Below are 17998 nucleotides of genomic sequence, written 5' to 3' on the forward strand. Positions count from 1 at the left end.
GGGTGTGAGGGTGCTGGGCAGGTGGGCAACCTGGCTCTGCCCCAGTAGGGGGTGTGGGAGGGTGTGAGGGTGCTGGGCAGGTGGGCAACCTCGCTCTGCCCCAGTAGGGGGTGTGGGAGGCTGTGAGGGTGCTGGGCAGCTGGGGAACCTCGCTCTGCCCCAGTAGGGGGTGCGGGAGGGTGTGAGGGTGCTGGGCAGGTGGGCAACCTCGCTCTGCCCCAGTAGGGGGTGTGGGAGGGTGTGAGGGTGCTGGGCAGGTGGGCAACCTCGCTCTGCCCCAGTAGGGGGTGCGGGAGGGTGTGAGGGTGCTGGGCAGGTGGGCAACCTCGCTCTGCCCCAGTAGGGGGTGTGGAGGGTGTGAGGGTGCTGGGCAGCTGGGGAACCTCGCTCTGCCCCAGTAGGGGGTGTGGAGGGTGTGAGGGTGCTGGGCAGGTGGGCAACCTCGCTCTGCCCCAGTAGGGGGTGCGGGAGGGTGTGAGGGTGCTGGGCAGCTGGGAACCTCGCTCTGCCCCAGTAGGGGGTGTGGAGGGTGTGAGGGTGCTGGGCAGGTGGGCAACCTCGCTCTGCCCCAGTAGGGGGTGTGGGAGGGTGTGAGGGTGCTGGGCAGCTGGGGAACCTGGCTCTGCCCCTGTAGGGGTTGTGGGGGGTGTGAGGGTGCTGGGCAGCTGGGGAACCTCGCTCTGCCCCAGTAGGGGGTGTGGAGGGTGTGAGGGTGCTGGGCAACCTGGCTCTACCCCAGTAGGGGGTGCAGGAGGGTGTGAGGGTGCTGGGCAGGTGGGCAACCTCGCTCTGCCCCAGTAGGGGGTGTGGAGGGTGTGAGGGTGCTGGGCAGGTGGGGAGCCTCGCTCTGCCCCAGTAGGGGGTGTGGGAGGGTGTGAGGGTGCTGGGCAGGTGGGGAACCTCGCTCTGCCCCAGTAGGGGGTGTGGGGGTGTGTGAGGGTGCTGGGCAGCTGGGGAACCTCGCTCTACCCCAGTAGGGGGTGTGGGGGGTGTGAGGGTGCTGGGCAGGTGGGCAACCTCGCTCTGCCCCAGTAGGGGGTGTGGGGGTGTGAGGGTGCTGGGCAGCTGGGCAACCTGGCTCTACCCCAGTAGGGGGTGTGGAGGGTGTGAGGGTGCTGGGCAGGTGGGCAACCTCGCTCTGCCCCAGTAGGGGGTGTGGGGGGTGTGAGGGTGCTGGGCAGGTGGGCAACCTCGCTCTGCCCCAGTAGGGGGTGTGGGTGTGTGTGAGGGTGCTGGGCAGGTGGGGAACCTCGCTCTGCCCCAGTAGGGGGTGTGGAGGGTGTGAGGGTGCTGGGCAGCTGGGGAACCTCCCTCTGCCCCAGTAGGGGGTGTGGGAGGGTGTGAGGGTGCTGGGCAGCTGGGGAACCTCGCTCTGCCCCAGTAGGGGGTGTGGAGGGTGTGAGGGTGCTGGGCAGGTGGGCAACCTCGCTCTGCCCCAGTAGGGGGTGTGGGAGGATGTGAGGGTGCTGGGCAGGTGGGCAACCTCGCTCTGCCCCAGTAGGGGGTGTGGAGGGTGTGAGGGTGCTGGGCAGGTGGGCAACCTCGCTCTGCCCCAGTAGGGGGTGTGGAGGGTGTGAGGGTGCTGGGCAGGTGGGCAACCTCGCTCTGCCCCAGTAGGGGGTGCGGGAGGGTGTGAGGGTGCTGGGCAGGTGGGCAACCTCGCTCTGCCCCAGTAGGGGGTGTGGAGGGTGTGAGGGTGCTGGGCAGCTGGGGAACCTCGCTCTGCCCCAGTAGGGGGTGCGGGAGGGTGTGAGGGTGTTGGGCAGGTGGGCAACCTCGCTCTGCCCCAGTAGGGGGTGTGGGAGGATGTGAGGGTGCTGGGCAGGTGGGCAACCTCGCTCTGCCCCAGTAGGGGGTGTGGGGGGTGTGAGGGTGCTGGGCAGGTGGGCAACCTCGCTCTGCCCCAGTAGGGGGTGCGGGAGGGTGTGAGGGTGCTGGGCAGGTGGGGAACCTCGCTCTGCCCCAGTAGGGGGTGTGGGAGGGTGTGAGGGTGCTGGGCAGGTGGGCAACCTCGCTCTGCCCCAGTAGGGGGTGCAGGAGGGTGTGAGGGTGCTGGGCAGGTGGGGAACCTCGCTCTGCCCCAGTAGGGGGTGTGGGGGTGTGTGAGGGTGCTGGGCAGCTGGGGAACCTCGCTCTGCCCCAGTAGGGGGTGCAGGAGGGTGTGAGGGTGCTGGGCAGGTGGGGAACCTCGCTCTGCCCCAGTAGGGGGTGTGGGAGGGTGTGAGGGTGCTGGGCAGGTGGGCAACCTCGCTCTGTCCCAGTAGGGGGTGTGGGAGGGTGTGAGGGTGCTGGGCAGGTGGGCAACCTCGCTCTGCCCCAGTAGGGGGTGTGGGAGGGTGTGAGGGTGCTGGGCAGGTGGGCAACCTCGCTCTGCCCCAGTAGGGGGTGTGGGTGTGTGAGGGTGCTGGGCAGCTGGGGAACCTCGCTCTGCCCCAGTAGGGGGTGTGGGGGTGTGTGAGGGTGCTGGGCAACCTGGCTCTACCCCAGTAGGGGGTGTGGAGGGTGTGAGGGTGCTGGGCAGCTGGGGAACCTCGCTCTGCCCCAGTAGGGGGTATGGGGGGTGTGAGGATGCTGGGCAGCTGGGCAACCTCGCTCTGCCCCATAGGGGGTGTGGGAGGGTGTGAGGGTGCTGGGCAGGTGGGCAACCTGGCTCTGCCCCAGTAGGGGGTATGGGAGGGTGTGAGGGTGCTGGGCAGCTGGGGAACCTCGCTCTGCCCCATAGGGGGTGTGGGAGGGTGTGAGGGTGCTGGGCAGGTGGGCAACCTAGCTCTGCCCCAGTAGGGGGTGTGGGGGGTGTGAGGGTGCTGGGCAGGTGGGCAACCTCGCTCTGCCCCATAGGGGGTGTGGGAGGGTGTGAGGGTGCTGGGCAGCTGGGGAACCTCGCTCTGCCCCATAGGGGGTGTGGGAGGGTGTGAGGGTGCTGGGCAGCTGGGGAACCTCGCTCTGCCCCAGTAGGGGGTGTGGGGGGTGTGAGGGTGCTGGGCAGGTGGGCAACCTCGCTCTGCCCCATAGGGGGTGTGGGAGGGTGTGAGGGTGCTGGGCAGCTGGGGAACCTCGCTCTGCCCCAGTAGGGGGTATGGGAGGGTGTGAGGGTGCTGGGCAGGCTGCCAACCTCACTCTGTCCCTGTTTCCTCTTCTGCTAATTGGGGACCAAGCTCAGTGTGCTGCCACAGGCCTGCTGAGGTTCAAGGCCTGACTCTGAATGAAGCACCTGGCAGGAGAGGGAGCCCCAGCTGTCATGCCGCTGCCTCCTGTAGGACCAGCAGGGTGACAGCCTCATGATCTCCCTGGCCCCCTCCCGCTCAGCAGCAAGTGCTCACTCTCTGACTAAGCGCAGACCCACTGTTCAATCCAGACCCTCAGAGAGAGAGAGCTGTGTGGCCAAGGCAAGTTCATAACCTCTCTGAACCTTGCTTTTTTTTTTTTTTTTTTTTTTAAGCTATACATTGGGAGGATAACGTGTCCTCTGTATAGTTTCTGAAATGATTAAATGTGCATTTGGCCAGTGCTCAGTAAAAAGCGTTCTGGCCTCTCCCTCACTTGGGGGGCGTTGGCTCATTCAGCCATGGTTGATTATCGGGCAGTCTATCTACAGAAGTAAAAAGTATATTTTTTAAAAAAGTAAAAAAAAAAAAAAAAAAAGAAGCCAGGAGAAGGCGGATAGGTCCTCTCTGCAGGCCCCCTCTGAGGCCAAGACGGCTTTACAGGGTGGGGGTCAAGGGAATACCCACCACCCCAGGGCCCGATGGGGGGGGGCTCACCATCCAGCGGAGCCACAGGCTGGTCTCGCTGGCTGTGCGCAGGGTCACGTTGGCCGGGGCCATGTCTGGGGGCGCCTGGAGGGTCTGGATCTTTCTGGAAGGCTGGCTGGGCGGGCTGGTGCCCACGATGTTCACCTGGCGCATGCGGAAGCTGCGTGGGGCGAGGGCGTGAGCAGGACTGGCCAACCGTCCCCCCCTCCCTCCAGGGCCTCGCGCGGCCACACCTCACCTGTAGTAGGTGAAGGGGTTGAGGTCGGGCACCTCCATGGAGCGGGCGTCGGGCTCGTTGCTGAGCTGGTGGACCAGCAGCCACTCCTCGCCCTCCCCGACCACACCCACCTGGAAGAGGGGCGACCCTTAGCCGCGCCGAGATGGGGTGCCCCAGCCCCAGCGCCTGTGCGCACCAGCCCTGCCCAGGGGAGGTCCTGGTCCCCATGCCAGGGCTCCGCGAGGGTGCCGCCTGGGGCCAGCAGCTTTCCAGGCCCCCGAATGGGACCGCAGAGGCCTCCGGAGCGGGGCCAGGGATGGCGGCTGAGGCCCCGCCCAGCAGAACCCCTGGAGGTGGTGCCCGGGTCTGCGCCCTGAGCGAGTCACCGTGGGCTTCCGACCCGCCACCCCAGCCCCGCAGCAGGCGTCACCTGAGCTTCCACCAGCCAGCGGGAGATGGAGGTCTTCCCGTCGTAGCCCGGCCGGAACTGCAGGGTCACGGAGCGGGGCCCGATGTTGGAAATGCCCAGGTTGGTGGGGGCTCCTGGGAGTTCTAGGAAAGGGGAAGGCAGGAAGGGCGCGTGGGGAGGGCGCGTGGGGCGCCGCTCCCCGTGGAGAGACTCGCGAGGAGCCGGCTGTGCATCCTCTGTTCCTGAGAGGCCCCAGGTCCCAGGGGAGGTGTGGCCCACACGGGGTGTCTGATGGGGCGCCATGATGACAGCAGGGAACTGACAGGCTGGGGACTAAGGGGACCTCCCAGGGCCACCTGTGCCAGAGGCCACCCTTGGCAGATCTGGGTGTGAGTGAGATGCTCGGAGGGAGTCAGGGGCAGCACAAAACCAAGCCTGGCTCAGGAGAAACCAAACAGGACCCATCCTTCCCCACCCTTACAAAGCCTTTCATACTCAATAGTGCTGAGGAGGTGAGAGGGACAGGTGGGGCGGGAGGCAGCTCCTATTTGCCAACTGGGAACCCTGGAGGTGGACTGAGTTTGAATCCAACTTCACCACTTATAGGCTGTGCATCTTTGGGCAAGTTACCCACCTCTCTGTGCCTTAGTAAAGTGGAGGTGATGATGACACCTGTTTCAGGGTCGTTGTGAGGACTGGACGAGGTTGATGTATATGAGGCCCCTTAGTGGGCTCTACAGAAATCAGTCTCCCTGACCTACGTCGTGCAGAAGCCCTAGTGTCTCAGCTATCTTCTGGTCAGGTCCCACTGCCCAGCCTTCCTCACATGGACACCATGACAGGGTGGTCTGCCCACCTCTCCAGGTACACAGATGGGGAAACTGAGGCACGGGGGGGCTACTTGGGCTGCTCCAGGTTGCAGAGCTGAGACTGGACCCCAGACTGCCCTCCATGTCCACCCACCATGCTCCGCCTCCCTGCCCAGCCAACCCTTCCGTGGCTGGAAGCCAGCTGGACTTTCTGGGTGTCAGTGATAAATCCCCTGAATCAGAGAGGCCACGGCCTCATGAGGAGCCGGGCATGTGGGGTGCGAGGCACACGAAGCCTCCGCCTTGTTCAGAGCTGCGGGGAGGTGCCGTGGGCCAGGGCCTCCACCTACAGACCTGGGACCACAGGGGCTGAGCCTGCTCAGGGGAGGACCCCGGGTCGCGGGACCACAGGGCTGGGAGGGCTCTGGGGGAGGGCGCCAGGATTCCCGCAGGCAGGGCGCTCCCCGGCAGGCTCCTCTCGGGAGGCCAGCAGGGCCGGCTCCACCTACCTGGAGGAACCCCGGAGGAGATGGTGGAGGCGGACACCTGGCCCTGGCCCTTGGAGGTCATGGCAGCCACCTCGATGGTGTAGGTGGTGAGCGCGGTGAGGCCCGTGACGCGGTACTCCAGGGTCACGTTGGGCAGGTAGTGGGTCACGCGGGTGTTGGTCCGGTTGTACTCCTCCCAGGAGATGCGGTACCCTGGGGGAGCCCCGTGGTGGCCTGAGCTTGGGGGACCCTCAGCCCCCCTCGCTGGGCTTCCCACTTCCCGCCAGCTCGACGGCTCCCGCCACGCTGGGAACAGTGGGGCCCAGGGAGCTGGGAGCTGCTCGCCTTAGGCTCTTGGTGGGCTGCCACCTGGGCGGGCACTGCTTTAGAGCGGGCACGTCCTCACGGCAGCCCCCTGAGGCCCAGAGGCCTCTAGGGCCCCAGGATCTGGGACAGAACCACCAGGATGGACCGGAGACAGAGGTGCCAGAGCCTCCCTGGAGAGGGCCTCGGGGTCCAGGTGGGGACTCGCTCCGGGGGAGGGAGAGCTGGCCTCTCCTGGCCCGTCTGCACCCTGGAGAGGGGCACCTGGGCCTACCTGTGAGGACGCCGTTCTTCTCCCCCGGCTCTTGCCAGCTGACCTTCAGCGAGGTGTCCAGGATGTCACTGAAGCTCAGGTGTCCCACGGGCCCCGGCACTGCTCCCCAAGAGGGTCCGTCAGAACCGGAGTGCAGCCACCATCCAGGGACAGTCCGCGGTGCGGCAGGGGTGCTCGGGTGGGGCTGAGGGACAGGGGCTGCTGGAACCTACCGTCCTCGTGGGTGCGCACGAGCTGGGGGCTGCTGCGGGGCCCGTCCCCCGGGGTGGTGAAGCACAGCACGGAGGTGAAGTACTCCGTGAACTTCTTGAGCCCAGACACGAAGCCCACGTGGATGCTGTCTTGAAAGTTGGGCCGCGCCGTCACCATGGTGACCTCCTCTTCCTGCTCGGGCTCCCAGGCGATCAGCTGGGGACAGGCCAGCAAGAACGTTCCAGAAGAGGCTGGGCCAGTGGACAGCGTCCAGGAGCCCAGGTCCAGGGGTCCCTCGTCCCCGGGAAGGGATAGCCCTCGGGCTCCCGAGGCCCGTGGCCCCGTGTTCACTTGGAGGCACTGCTCCATTTCCTGAGCCTCTGAATCTGGGCAAGGTACAGGCTGGGTGCTTCCTGTGAGTGTCTGTCCCCGATTTTAACAGGGACCCCACAAGGGAGGCATTTTACCAGGACCGGCTGGGTAATTGTCAGGCTCAGTACAAAACTAAAACGAAGAGAGCCTTGTTCAAAAAGAATCCCAAGGTGTGTGGGCCCGTGCGCGGCTGCAGACCTAAGAAGATGCCCTTTACTTCACAGGGAGGAGACCGGGCTCAGGGGCTGAGCCACTTCCACTAGGACCGTTACTGGGGGAGCTCAGGTTCCAGGTTCCGACCTTGCTCCCTGGGGCTGAGGCAGCTCTTCCCCAGAAGGGTCCAAGGATCATGTCCCATAAAACTGAGGACTTCTCATTTTGTGGGGTACTGGGGTGGAACTTGGGGCACTCCGCCGCCGAGCCACACCTCCAGCATGTTTGATCGTGAAACAGGATCTCAGTTGCCCGGGCTGGCCTTCCGCTGGACCTGCTTCTGCCTCAGCCCCGAGAGTCACTGGACTGTAGGCCTGGCTACGGGCCCTGCCACTCGGCTGGCAACTTTGGTTTGTGGGTGTCCCTTATTATGCTCCCACAGTTGCTTCCCATCAGGATTCAGTCTTACAGTCACCTGGAGGCGGGGCGTCCGCACCTGGGAATGCGCGCTGCCTGCGAACTCCCCATCGGCTGCCTTGCTCCTGCTCTCTCACCCCACGCCCTGTTTCCTGGCCCTTCCTCTGTCTCCCACAATGACAGCTGGCCTCAGAGATTCCTCATTTACTTGAAGTTGATTAAATAGCAATTAATGGCGAAAAGCTACACTCGATGAGTTTTAATAATCACGGGTATTTATAGATAGAAAACAATACCACGCCAACGTCTCCGATTAACTCACGCCCGTCACAATGCTTAATCTTCTCCTTTTCAGGCCTGAGTGTTTACAAAGGATGTTTTGAAATTTAATTGGTATTGTGAAAAGATAGCCTATAGCCAGTTAATTAGACACTAATTAGACCCTAAAAATACTAATCAGAAATACTAAGTGGCATTTAATAAGTATGTTAAATATCCTCTTTATTTCAGTTATCTTGTTTCATAGCAATTAAATTGCCGAACTTCTTTGGAGTAGATGAAGAAACAAGTTTAATGTTTTAATTTAATTTAATTAATGTAAATTTGAATTAATTACGCTGTTGGAATTAATTGTGTGGTGTGTTCCCGAGCAAGTGTAAAATTTGGGTAAATATCATTTTATCGGGCTCATGCCAATTAAAATTACTACTATTTTTTAAAAAATAAAAGAAAAAAAATGTCTTTATAGGTGCCTTCTGACAATATCACGGGGCCTTGCTCCCCAAAATGGCCCACAGGAGGTGCGCAGGTAAGGAGAGTGTGGTTTTGAGGACTGACAATATGGACTTCATGGCTGGGCCTGGTGGTACACGCCTGTGAGCCCAGAGACTGGGGAGGCTGAGGCAGGAGGGTCTCAAGTTCAAGGCCAGCCTTAGCAACTTAGCAAGACTCTGTGTCAAAATTCAAAAAGGGCTGGGGAAGGAAAGAAGAAAAAATAAGGGCGCTGTGAGGTGGCTGAAAGGTCCAGCCCTTGCCTAGTGAGCGCAAGGCCCTGGGCTCATTCCCCAGTCAAAAGGACGTGGTGACCTCCAGTTCCACATCTGAGGTCCTAGCCCACGACAGTGGCAGATGGGTGGCTGCTTCTAACCCTCTACTCTGGGGCGTGGAGTGCAGGACGGTGACATGCCTGAGGTCCCTGGCAGGTAACCCTCTGTAATGGAGGACAGCGTGTAGGGGACACAGAATGCGCAGCCACCAGGAGGAAGGAAGGGGATGGCCTTGGAGGTGGGACCCCTGAACCTGAGCCCAGCTCTGTCCCTTACTGTGTGACCCTGGGAAAGCCACTGCTCCTCTCTGAGCCCTGGCAGGAGGCGGGGGTAGCGATGACCACCCTGCTGGGCAGGGGGCCTAGAGGCCAGGGAAACCTCTTGCTCCTGGTGCAGGGAGCACCCTGGGGGGCAGGTACAGGATGTGGGTGGGGATATCCCCCTGCTCCTCCACTGCTCCCCGAACCCCGGGGAAGGACATGTGGGAAACCAGCGGCTATGGCCCCGGAGAGAGGGGAGCTTTGGGAAGGGTGAGTGGGACCAGGGGGATGGAGGACGAGGGCAGGAGGCGGTTTTCTGATGTAAGCTTGGTTTTTGAATCATTCATAGATTTCCTATTTTCTTTTTGGCACTGGGGATTCAACCCAGGGATGATTAGCCACCATTGAGCCACATCCCCAGCCCTTTTCAAATGTATTATTTAAAGACAGGGTCTCCTGGAGTTGCTTAAAGCCTCACCAAGTTGCTGAGGCTGGCTTTGAACTTGCGATCCTCCTGCCTCAGCCTCCCAAGCCGAGGGGATTACAGGCATGCACGGCCACACCTGGCTATTTCCTAATTTTTTTTTTTTTTTTTGGTATGTGCAGTGCTGAGGATTGAACCCAGGGCCTTGTCCATTCAAGGCAAGCACTCTACCAACTGATCTATATCCCCAGCCCTATTTCTTAATTTTTTCTTTTCTTAAATATTTATTTTTTAATTGTAGTTGGACATAATACCTTTATTTTATTTATTTTTATGTGGTGCAGAGGATTGAACCCAGGGCCTCTCAAGTGCTAGGCGAGCACTCTACTGCTGAGCCACAACCCCAGCCCCTATTTCTTAAATTTTTCAAAACAATAAATTGAAGGGGCAATATTTGGCAAAAGTAGTCAAATGACAGACACACTTACCCTTTGACCTAACAATCTCATTTCTAGGCATCCATGTCAAAGCTATGCCATGAAAATAGAAAGAGCCGTATGCACTAAGCCAACCACGTGGATCAAGTAGCCAACCACGTGGATCAAGTAGCAACGGCCCCAAGTAAGGGTCTGTTTACCTAAGGACACCATGGGGTAGGTGGGGAACCTATGGATTCAAAAAAGGACCAGGGGAGACGGGCATCCGTATGCTGCTATGGAGGGACCTCAGGGGCACTGTAGATGACAATCATGTTAAAACACAAGGTGGAGAGAGTGTGGAGAGCACACTGTCACTTACCCAGGAAGGAGAGGGCACACGTTGATATATATGCACACTTCCGCTTTAAACATAAGCAAAAGGAAAAACCAAACCAAACAAACCAGAACGCTCCAACCTCCGGGGAGAGAGGGCCGGGGCGGAGGACGGCGCTCTTGGCATTGGCTTTGTAGATTTGATTTTAGAGCCGTGTAAATATTGTATATAATTATGGCACCAAATTAAATTAAAAAAAATCAATCCCCCAAAATCGAAAACAAAATGAATTCAATGAACCTAATAGGGTATGGAGCTGTAGCAAAATCATACCCAGGGAAACTGCTTCAAAAACATGTGAAGCGCATCCCTCTCGGGACAAACCCTGAGAGCAAAAGGACTGCAGATTCTCCAACTATTTTCAGTCTTCAACCTGTTCCTATTACTATTCTGAGACTGCCATGTGTGCTTGTGGGGTGAAGTAGGTGGGTAATGATGCTGCTGGTGCAGGAATTGAATTTTCAGTATGGAGAAAAGAGTTATGAGATTATTAAAAGACCAGTGAGATTATTAAAAAGCTTGTAGTCCCGAAATTGAATAGGAAGTATCAGTATGCATTTTATCCTAAAAAAATGCATTTCCTTCTAGCTGATCTGGAACCAGTAGAACCCCAGTACCCGGAGTGTGGCATCTAACTATCCCTTCCTTCTGAAAGGAATCAAGGTAGCTGGGCACGGTGGTGCACACCTGTGATCCCAGCAGGTCGGGAGGCTGAGGCAGGAGGATCATGAGTTCCAAGCCAGCCTCAGCAAAAGTAAGGCACTAAGCAACTCAGTGAGACCCTGTCTCTAAATAAAATACAACATAGGCCTGGAGCTGGGGCTCAGTGCCCTTGAGTTCACTCCCTGGTACCCCCCCACCAAAAAAAAAAAAAAAAAGGAATTAAATTGTTGTGAAGAAAGGGCTGATCCCGGGTACGATGAGGGAAATTTCTATAGCTTGGAACATCTTCTCATACCAGACTGCAAAGAAGCCGTCACAGACTCCTGGGGCCATGTCCAAGGACTGAGGAATGGACATGAAGGAGGGTCAATGTGGCATCTATAAGAATAATAATGGCAGTGGACAGAAGCACATCAGATGTATTAAAAATCCGTACATGCACAATAATATTACAAAAAGCAAAACAAAGCCGGACGTACACCCGTCGTCCAGCCGCGACTCACTTGTTACCTTAGAGGCGACTAAGGAACCAATTCATTATACTGCAAATTGGTAAGCAATCAGAAAGAATGGGGCCGGCGCTCGGCTTTTCAAACTAAATGAACTCAATGTTCAGTTGGCCAAAAAGTCAATAAAGGGAACGTTCTTTTCTAAAAAAGCATTTCAGCTAATAAATCAAAAGGCAACGATAGCATTTCCCTATCCCAATTTTGCAACCCCTGCTGAAATAATAGATCATGGGAGGGCCATTGACAGCCACCGACATCACAATGAGAGACAGTCAGACTTAGTCTTCGACGAAAATACACAAGGCCATCTAGGAAGCAGAATTGAAAACAACAACAACCAAAAAAAAAGAAAGAAAGAAAGAGAAATCGAACCTGAGTCCCACCAGCCCGTGGTTGAACATTCCAATTTACTGCAAATATAGTGTTCAGAAGAACGTGTTAAATGACCCCACGGGATGCAATCAGCAAAATCCAGGCTGTGGAAAATTCCACAGGACAAATGACTCAGTTTCTTCACCCAATAAATTATAAGAAAAAAGAGAGAGAAAGAGATGAGAGAGAGAATATATAGATCAACCGAGACCTTAAAAAAACCCCAACTGTCTGCCTCCGTGGGGCCCTCATTTAGATCCTGGAGCAAATAAACCAACGGGTATCAGAAATGAAGTGGCAGTCCCAGAACCTGCAAGGCTGGCCAGGTGTCTAATGACGTGCAGGGGTTGTGGACATTTTTTAGGCACGACGATGATGATGGGTTTTGTTCTAAAAGGAGACGTCGTCTACGATCCTCATCTACAATAGCATTTATGGAACAAAACGGCCCAGGATTTGCTTTAAAATATTCTAGGGGAAGGGGGAGGGCCGGGGAGTCCATGGGACACATGTGGCTGACAGCTGGGACAGGGGAAGTTGGGCCGGTAGAGGGGCATTCATCAGCGCCTTCCCTCTACTTTTGTAGATGTTTAAAATTTTTCACAATTAAAAGTGGACAAGAAAATTCCATTTTTATCACAGGTATACAAGAGACATCCACTCCTTTTTTTTTTTTTCTTTCCCTCTCTGTTATAGACACACTGAAAGCCAAAGAAGCAGGAGAAAAAAATTCCTGCCTTTAGTCATTTGTATTGAAAAAAAAATCAAGTGGTAATCCTGATTTTATAATAAAAACATAACACGAGTTTTCTTTTTAAGGGAAGAAAAAGCACTGGCTCTGGTTTGAAACTCAGCCTTGGCAATGACTCCCTTGACCTTGAACAAGTGATTCCTCTTGAGCCATCGTTTCTTCCTCTGGAAAGTGGGGTGGAGACCAGGACCCTCATTCCCCAGGGCTCTTGGGAAACGGGCCCTTCTTCTTCCACCAGTTCCGGGGCTCAAGACACCGGGCAGCTCATCCCCACTGGTTTTAATTGAACAGCTACTGCGTGCAGGATGCCAAGCGGGGCCCGAGCCTTGGCAGGTGTGGGGGGCTTTGCAGTCTTTTCTTGCTCTGGGTCACCCTGGGCCATTGCTCTAATTGTCCAGGCCACTGATTGGCCTCCAGCCTGGGAAGCTGTCTGCCTTACGAGTCTGTGGCTGAGCCCTCCCACATGTGCAATAGAACTTAGGCTCAGGCTCGGCAGCAGGGAGCTAATTGTCCCCAGCTTGGTTCCTGGACTCCCTGGCAACGCTGGCCTCCTCCTTCCCTCCCTGCCTTCCCCCTTGGGTCCCAATTAGGAGCCAGCTAGCACTGGAGCGTTAGGCTGTGGCACCCTCACCTCAGCTCAGCCCGGGGTCGCCTGCCTTCCCAGGGAGAAGCCGTGGCCGGGGCGGGCCAGGGATCTAAGCAGAAATTCTCCTGGCACCTTCATCCCCCTCCCTTCCTGTCTGGTCCCCACGCACACACCCTGTAGTAACATGGCTCAGCTGCTTGTCCTAGAGAGGCTCTGGGGTGTGGCACGTGTGGAAACCTAGTGCAGAGAGGTACAGGGCTCCAGGACGTGGCAGAAGTCACCTCAAGGTCACCAGATCCCTCAGCTCAAATCTCTCCCCTTCCATGCTGGCTTCCCGAGCCTCACCCCCCAAATGCCCCCTCGGCCTCCGTTCCCACAAGGGGGAGCAGACGGCCCCTGGACACCTGCCCCAGGATGCTGGGGACAGGCACGATGTCCCGTGTGACCTGGCTTCAGTACTCGGGGGTGGGGGCAGGCAGGATGTGCCCCTGGGAGGAGAAGAGAGCCCAGGCCAAGGATCTAAGGTCGGGTTCCAGGTGGGACACCCTGACTCGGTGCCGTTCCCCAGGTAGCCAGTGCGCTAGTACTACTGCCACTGCCACTGCGTCGGCTGTCATGGGTTGTCCCCTGCATTCACGTGCTGACCCTAGCCCCTCCGACTGTGACCACCAGGAGATGGGACCTTTAAAGAGGTCCTTCAAGTTAGACGAGGCCGAGGTCATTACGGTGGGCCTAATCCAACAGGACAGGTGGCCAGGCCACAGACACACATGGAGGACAGAGAGGGCAGTGCCATCCACAGCCAAGGAGAGGACTCAAAAGCAAGCAAACTTGCTGACCCCTGGTTGGACTTCCAGCCCCTGGAGCTGTGACAGCGTTGCTTGTTGTTGAAGCCACCTGTCGGGGCCCTGGGTTGTGGCAGCCCTAGGAAACCAAGGCCTGGTCCCACCCACACCACGCTGAGGGCTCACGACGTCGGCCACTGTGCTGGAGGGACCACACACATTATCCTGCTTGGTCCTCACGCGACCCTGGGGAATAGGCCTCACGGTCTTCACCCCAGAAGGAAACTCCGTTTAGTTACGAGAAGCCAGTGTGGCGGCTACAGTCGTTGCTCAGTAAATTTTTACAGAAGGACTGAAGCTCAGACCCACTAAAGACCTTGTCCAAGCAGACAGCAGGGGGCAGAGCTGGGGTTTTAGCCTGGCCCCAACCCCCTGCCCTGAGCCACCCTCTGTGTGGGGTCAGGGAGACCCACCCCAGCAGGATGCCCCTTACAGCCCAGTTATGGTACTAAGAAGTGCGAGCTGGATTGTTCCAGTGGGGCCATGGCTGCACCCAGGGGTCTTGTTTATGGTCCAGTGTCACCGAGAACACTCCTGTCTGTACGGTCCCCACTCCCCCAGGCCTGTGTGTGGCATTAGAGAAAGGCTCCACACTGTTTGTCTCTACCCTCGTCTTCCGCTTGGTCTGGGCCTGTGATCTCAGAAGCAGAGGGACCCCCACCCCCACCCTGGCTCCCCTCTGCAGCCTCCGCCCTCCCGAGATGCTCTGGGCTTCTCCCGGGAGGGGGCGCCCGTGTACCTTGTAGCCCTGGTTGATGCCATTGATGAACTGGGGGCTGGGGGCGTTCCAGGTGAAGCGGATGGTCGTGGAATTGGTGGCCTCGGCGTGCACGTTGCCAGGGGGGACTGTGGGGACTGGAGGTCAAGAGACGGGGTGGGCTGGAGGGACCTGTCCACCTCCCTGGCCCAGACGCAGGGCTGGGAGTCCACACTTTGCTGCCCGCCCCACTCCCCCTCCCTGTGCAGACTCGAGGCGCCCTCTTCCTCTCTCTGGATTAGTTGGGGTTCCATAAAGCCTGCCCGACCCACGCACAGGGCGCTGATGAGTAGCTGGGGTGGATATGCAAGATCTCGCATGCAGAACTGGGGGATCAAGCTGTCTCGTGCGTGATCCAGCAAGTGAGACTTTGCAGAAGGTCCTCGTGCCTGGGCAGCCACTGCCGTTCCCCATGTCCCGCGCTGACCCCCTCCTCCCCTTCCTCCCAGCTGGCCACCCGGCAGGAGCTGGATACAGGGGCCGATCCACCCACGGGCATAGCAAGGGCCTGGGTGAAGCAGGCCTGAGGTGCTCGGGCCTGGACAGGCGGAGGACCCGACAGGGACTGGGCCTGGAGGAAGGGATCATCTGGCCCCTAGGCCACCGTTGGTACCCACCTCCCTGCAGCGTCCACTCGGTGACTTTGCTACTGTAGACCCCTAGCCCCGCGCTGTTGTAGGCCGCCACCTCAATCTCGTAGTTGGTCCAGATGATGAGGTCCTCCAGCAGCAGGTTGTTGACGTCGGCATCCGTGATGTTCTTGAACTGGTACCCCACGGGCAGCCCGGCCAGGCAGTACCTGGGGAAGGAGGTGAGGGCACGGTGGACCCCGAGTCCAGCTGCTCGCCACGTACCCAGGAAACTACCCAGAGCAACACTGTCTGCCCGAACTTCCCATGGGGCTGGACGCGCTCGGCGTCTGTGCTTCTGTCAGGCAGCCGCGGCCAAGTGGCCGTCCAGCCCCTGAGCTGGGCTCCACACAGCCGCGGAGCTGGAGGAAACTGTGAGCCTTTTTAGTTCAGCAGCTTCCCCCTGGTGGCACAGTCTGGACGGGTCCTCTTAATGGGGGACAAGGACAGGAGCTGGACGGCTGGCCAGGGAGGCTGAGAGTTCCTGGGAAGACCCCGTGGGCCTCAGTCTTTGAAGGTCATTGACAGAACAGTGGTCCCCACGGTTGGGCTTGTTTTCTGGTGTTTTATTTTATTTTTAAATTTCGTGGTTGAGGATGGACCTGGGCCTCGTGCAAGCTAAGGATGAGCTCTACGTGGAGCCCAGCCCAGCCCAGCCCCGGGGCTCATTTTCTCCTTTAGGAGCTCGGCTTCCTTGCAGCAGTGAGATGGAGATCCAAGGCCACCTGTGCCACCACCTTCCACTGGAACACAGAGGCCACGAGAACCGAGAACGGTTCTGCACAACCAGACTTGGGAGGAAGGGCTGCCTCACGGAGCCATGGTGTGCGCCTCTCTTAGAACCTGAGAACGGGGCCGTGAGAGGCCCCCGGGTTTGGGTGCATCCCAAATCCAACTGCCAAGACGCTCCAGGCCCCAACCAGAGGGCTTCTTAAAACAGATCGCCCGTCTCCGTCTCCTGGTGGCCCTGGCACATGGTGGCCCTGCCTTCCACACCACCTGGGGGAGACTATACTAGGTCCTCGCTCTTCCATGCCTATTGATTTCCAAGACTCTCGCTGATGAATGTTCTTCTGCATGTCTAACCTAAATCCTTCCTACCACAGTGGGTGTGTCTCATGTCTCCTGGCCCTCGGTGGGTGGAGAACGACCTGCCACGAATCTGTACCGTCTTCCAGTCCACGCCTGGCCCCTTGGGTTGGCTGCTCCTCTTGACCTCAGGATGGACGCCTACCTGATGATGTAGCCCTTGAGGAGGCCGTTCTGGTGGCTTTCAGGAGGTGGCTGCCACTGGATCATGATGGACTGGTTTGTCCGGCCGCTGGCGATGACATTCTGTGGAGGAGCCGTGGGGGGCTCCTCAGGGAGGGAAACCCTGGCCCAAAAGACAAGAGTGGTGAGCCCCTCGCTCTGGGTCTCTGGGGAAAATGCAGGAGCTTCATGGGCTATGAGGAGGCCAAACCCTGCCCGTCCTCTCCCCATCAGAGTCTGCACACTTGCTGTGTGCTTTTGGGTAACTCACTTAATCTCTCTGAGCTGGTTTCTGCTAAAAAAAAACAACAACAACTTTGCCTGCCTGACTAGACCGACAGAGGTTCACATGGCACAACGGATAGATGAACCTTTTAAAAACACTGTAAAACACCCAATGAACGTGTTTCGGGTGCAGTTGAGGGACGTGGGTCTCAGTGTCTCATTTTTCAAGGAAGCTTCTGTTGGGGTGATGAAGTCAGGCGTGTTCAAGTGCTTTAGAAGTGGGAGTGCGAGTTGCTTCCCAGGTGCCTCCTGACCTGACCAGGGAGCCCCCGGAGGGGCAGGTGGCATGGGTGTGGTGCCTCCCGAAGCCACGGCTGCCTCCCCCCTCCTGTGTGGCGGGAATGCAGTGTTCCACCTGGGTGCATTTTTCACCGGGCTGACACTTATCCATTAAAAACAAAAGTTAATTATTTTTGATGGATGCCGCTCCTGTTTGTTTATTTTTATGTTCTTGCCTCCTGATGGATGGCTCCCCAGCCGCACTGCGCCTCCTGTTTCCACGCAGGCTGAAGTGGGGTGACTCAGAGCCCTGAGCCTGCAGGTTCATTAGGACGATGACTCAGAGGCGCAGGAAGGCCAGGCAGGCGCGTGGGCGGGTGGCTCCCTGCACCCTGCGTCTCCCTGTTGGGATTCTAGGGCCAGGGCCCTTTGTCCACCTCACCACCTCCCCGGCTCCAAACACAGCCTGGTGCAGAGCAGGTGCTCAACTAACAGTGAGGCTCTGTAAATCCTCCTGCTCCCCGTGCTGGGCTGGCACCTGTCAGAGCCTGTTCTTGTTAGTGTCACGCCCCCACCCCATGGGGGTGTCACTTGAGTGAACGTCAGAGACTTGAGCCATGCAAACCCACAGAGCTGGACATCAGCCAGGGGTCTCTTCATAGGCACCCAGAGTGCCCTTTGAAGAGCCTGGGGCTCAGCTCTGGTGCGTGTGATCTGTGTCACAAATCACATGAATGAGTCTGGTCTGTCCCATGACATTGACATCTTTCTCAGTGAGGTAGCTGTTTGTCCTGCGGGGTGGCGTGGGGTAGGATTTCTTCCATGTGAACGGGTATGACTGCTTGGGGCTTTGATAGGGACCACCTGTTGTTTTTATTCAAACTCACCAAAGCTTTCCTGGTCCCTCCCCGCTCTGGTGCCATGGGAGGTCTTGGGCGAGGACACCTGTGGGACCCTGCCCCCCTCTGGAGCTCTGTGCCCCTTTAACATGGCTGCAGCCCCCGGGGCTGGGGAGCAGAGTGAGGGAGTCTCGGGACCCGCAGAGAGCGCGGGCTGAGGGGAGTCTCTGCCTGGGGCAGCTCACGGGGTCCTCACGCCACCCACGGTGGTCATCATGAGTGGCAGCACCCCATCCCACCCAGGGGGAGCAGAGAGGAGCTGACCCAGGAGCCGTCCCTGGT

At 58.3% G+C, this 17998-nt stretch overlaps 1 protein-coding gene across 1 annotated transcript in view; it reads right to left on the bottom strand.

Annotated features, from left to right (window-relative positions):
- The window catches only part of Sdk2 (sidekick cell adhesion molecule 2), a 144996-nt gene that overhangs the window by 51390 nt on the left and 75608 nt on the right, over positions 1 to 17998 (bottom strand). Inside the window, exons 16-24 of the mRNA XM_077801289.1 lie at positions 16297 to 16437; positions 15051 to 15232; positions 14416 to 14531; positions 6486 to 6681; positions 6274 to 6372; positions 5697 to 5888; positions 4400 to 4521; positions 3991 to 4100; positions 3762 to 3912 (exon numbers count right to left, since the gene is read on the bottom strand). Of these exons, the coding sequence (XP_077657415.1) occupies positions 3762 to 3912; positions 3991 to 4100; positions 4400 to 4521; positions 5697 to 5888; positions 6274 to 6372; positions 6486 to 6681; positions 14416 to 14531; positions 15051 to 15232; positions 16297 to 16437 (1309 nt within the window). The remainder of the gene's footprint in view (positions 1 to 3761; positions 3913 to 3990; positions 4101 to 4399; positions 4522 to 5696; positions 5889 to 6273; positions 6373 to 6485; positions 6682 to 14415; positions 14532 to 15050; positions 15233 to 16296; positions 16438 to 17998) is intronic.

Source organism: Urocitellus parryii, chromosome 7 (assembly GCF_045843805.1).
Source record: "Urocitellus parryii isolate mUroPar1 chromosome 7, mUroPar1.hap1, whole genome shotgun sequence".
Classification (NCBI taxonomy): Eukaryota; Metazoa; Chordata; class Mammalia; order Rodentia; family Sciuridae; genus Urocitellus; species Urocitellus parryii.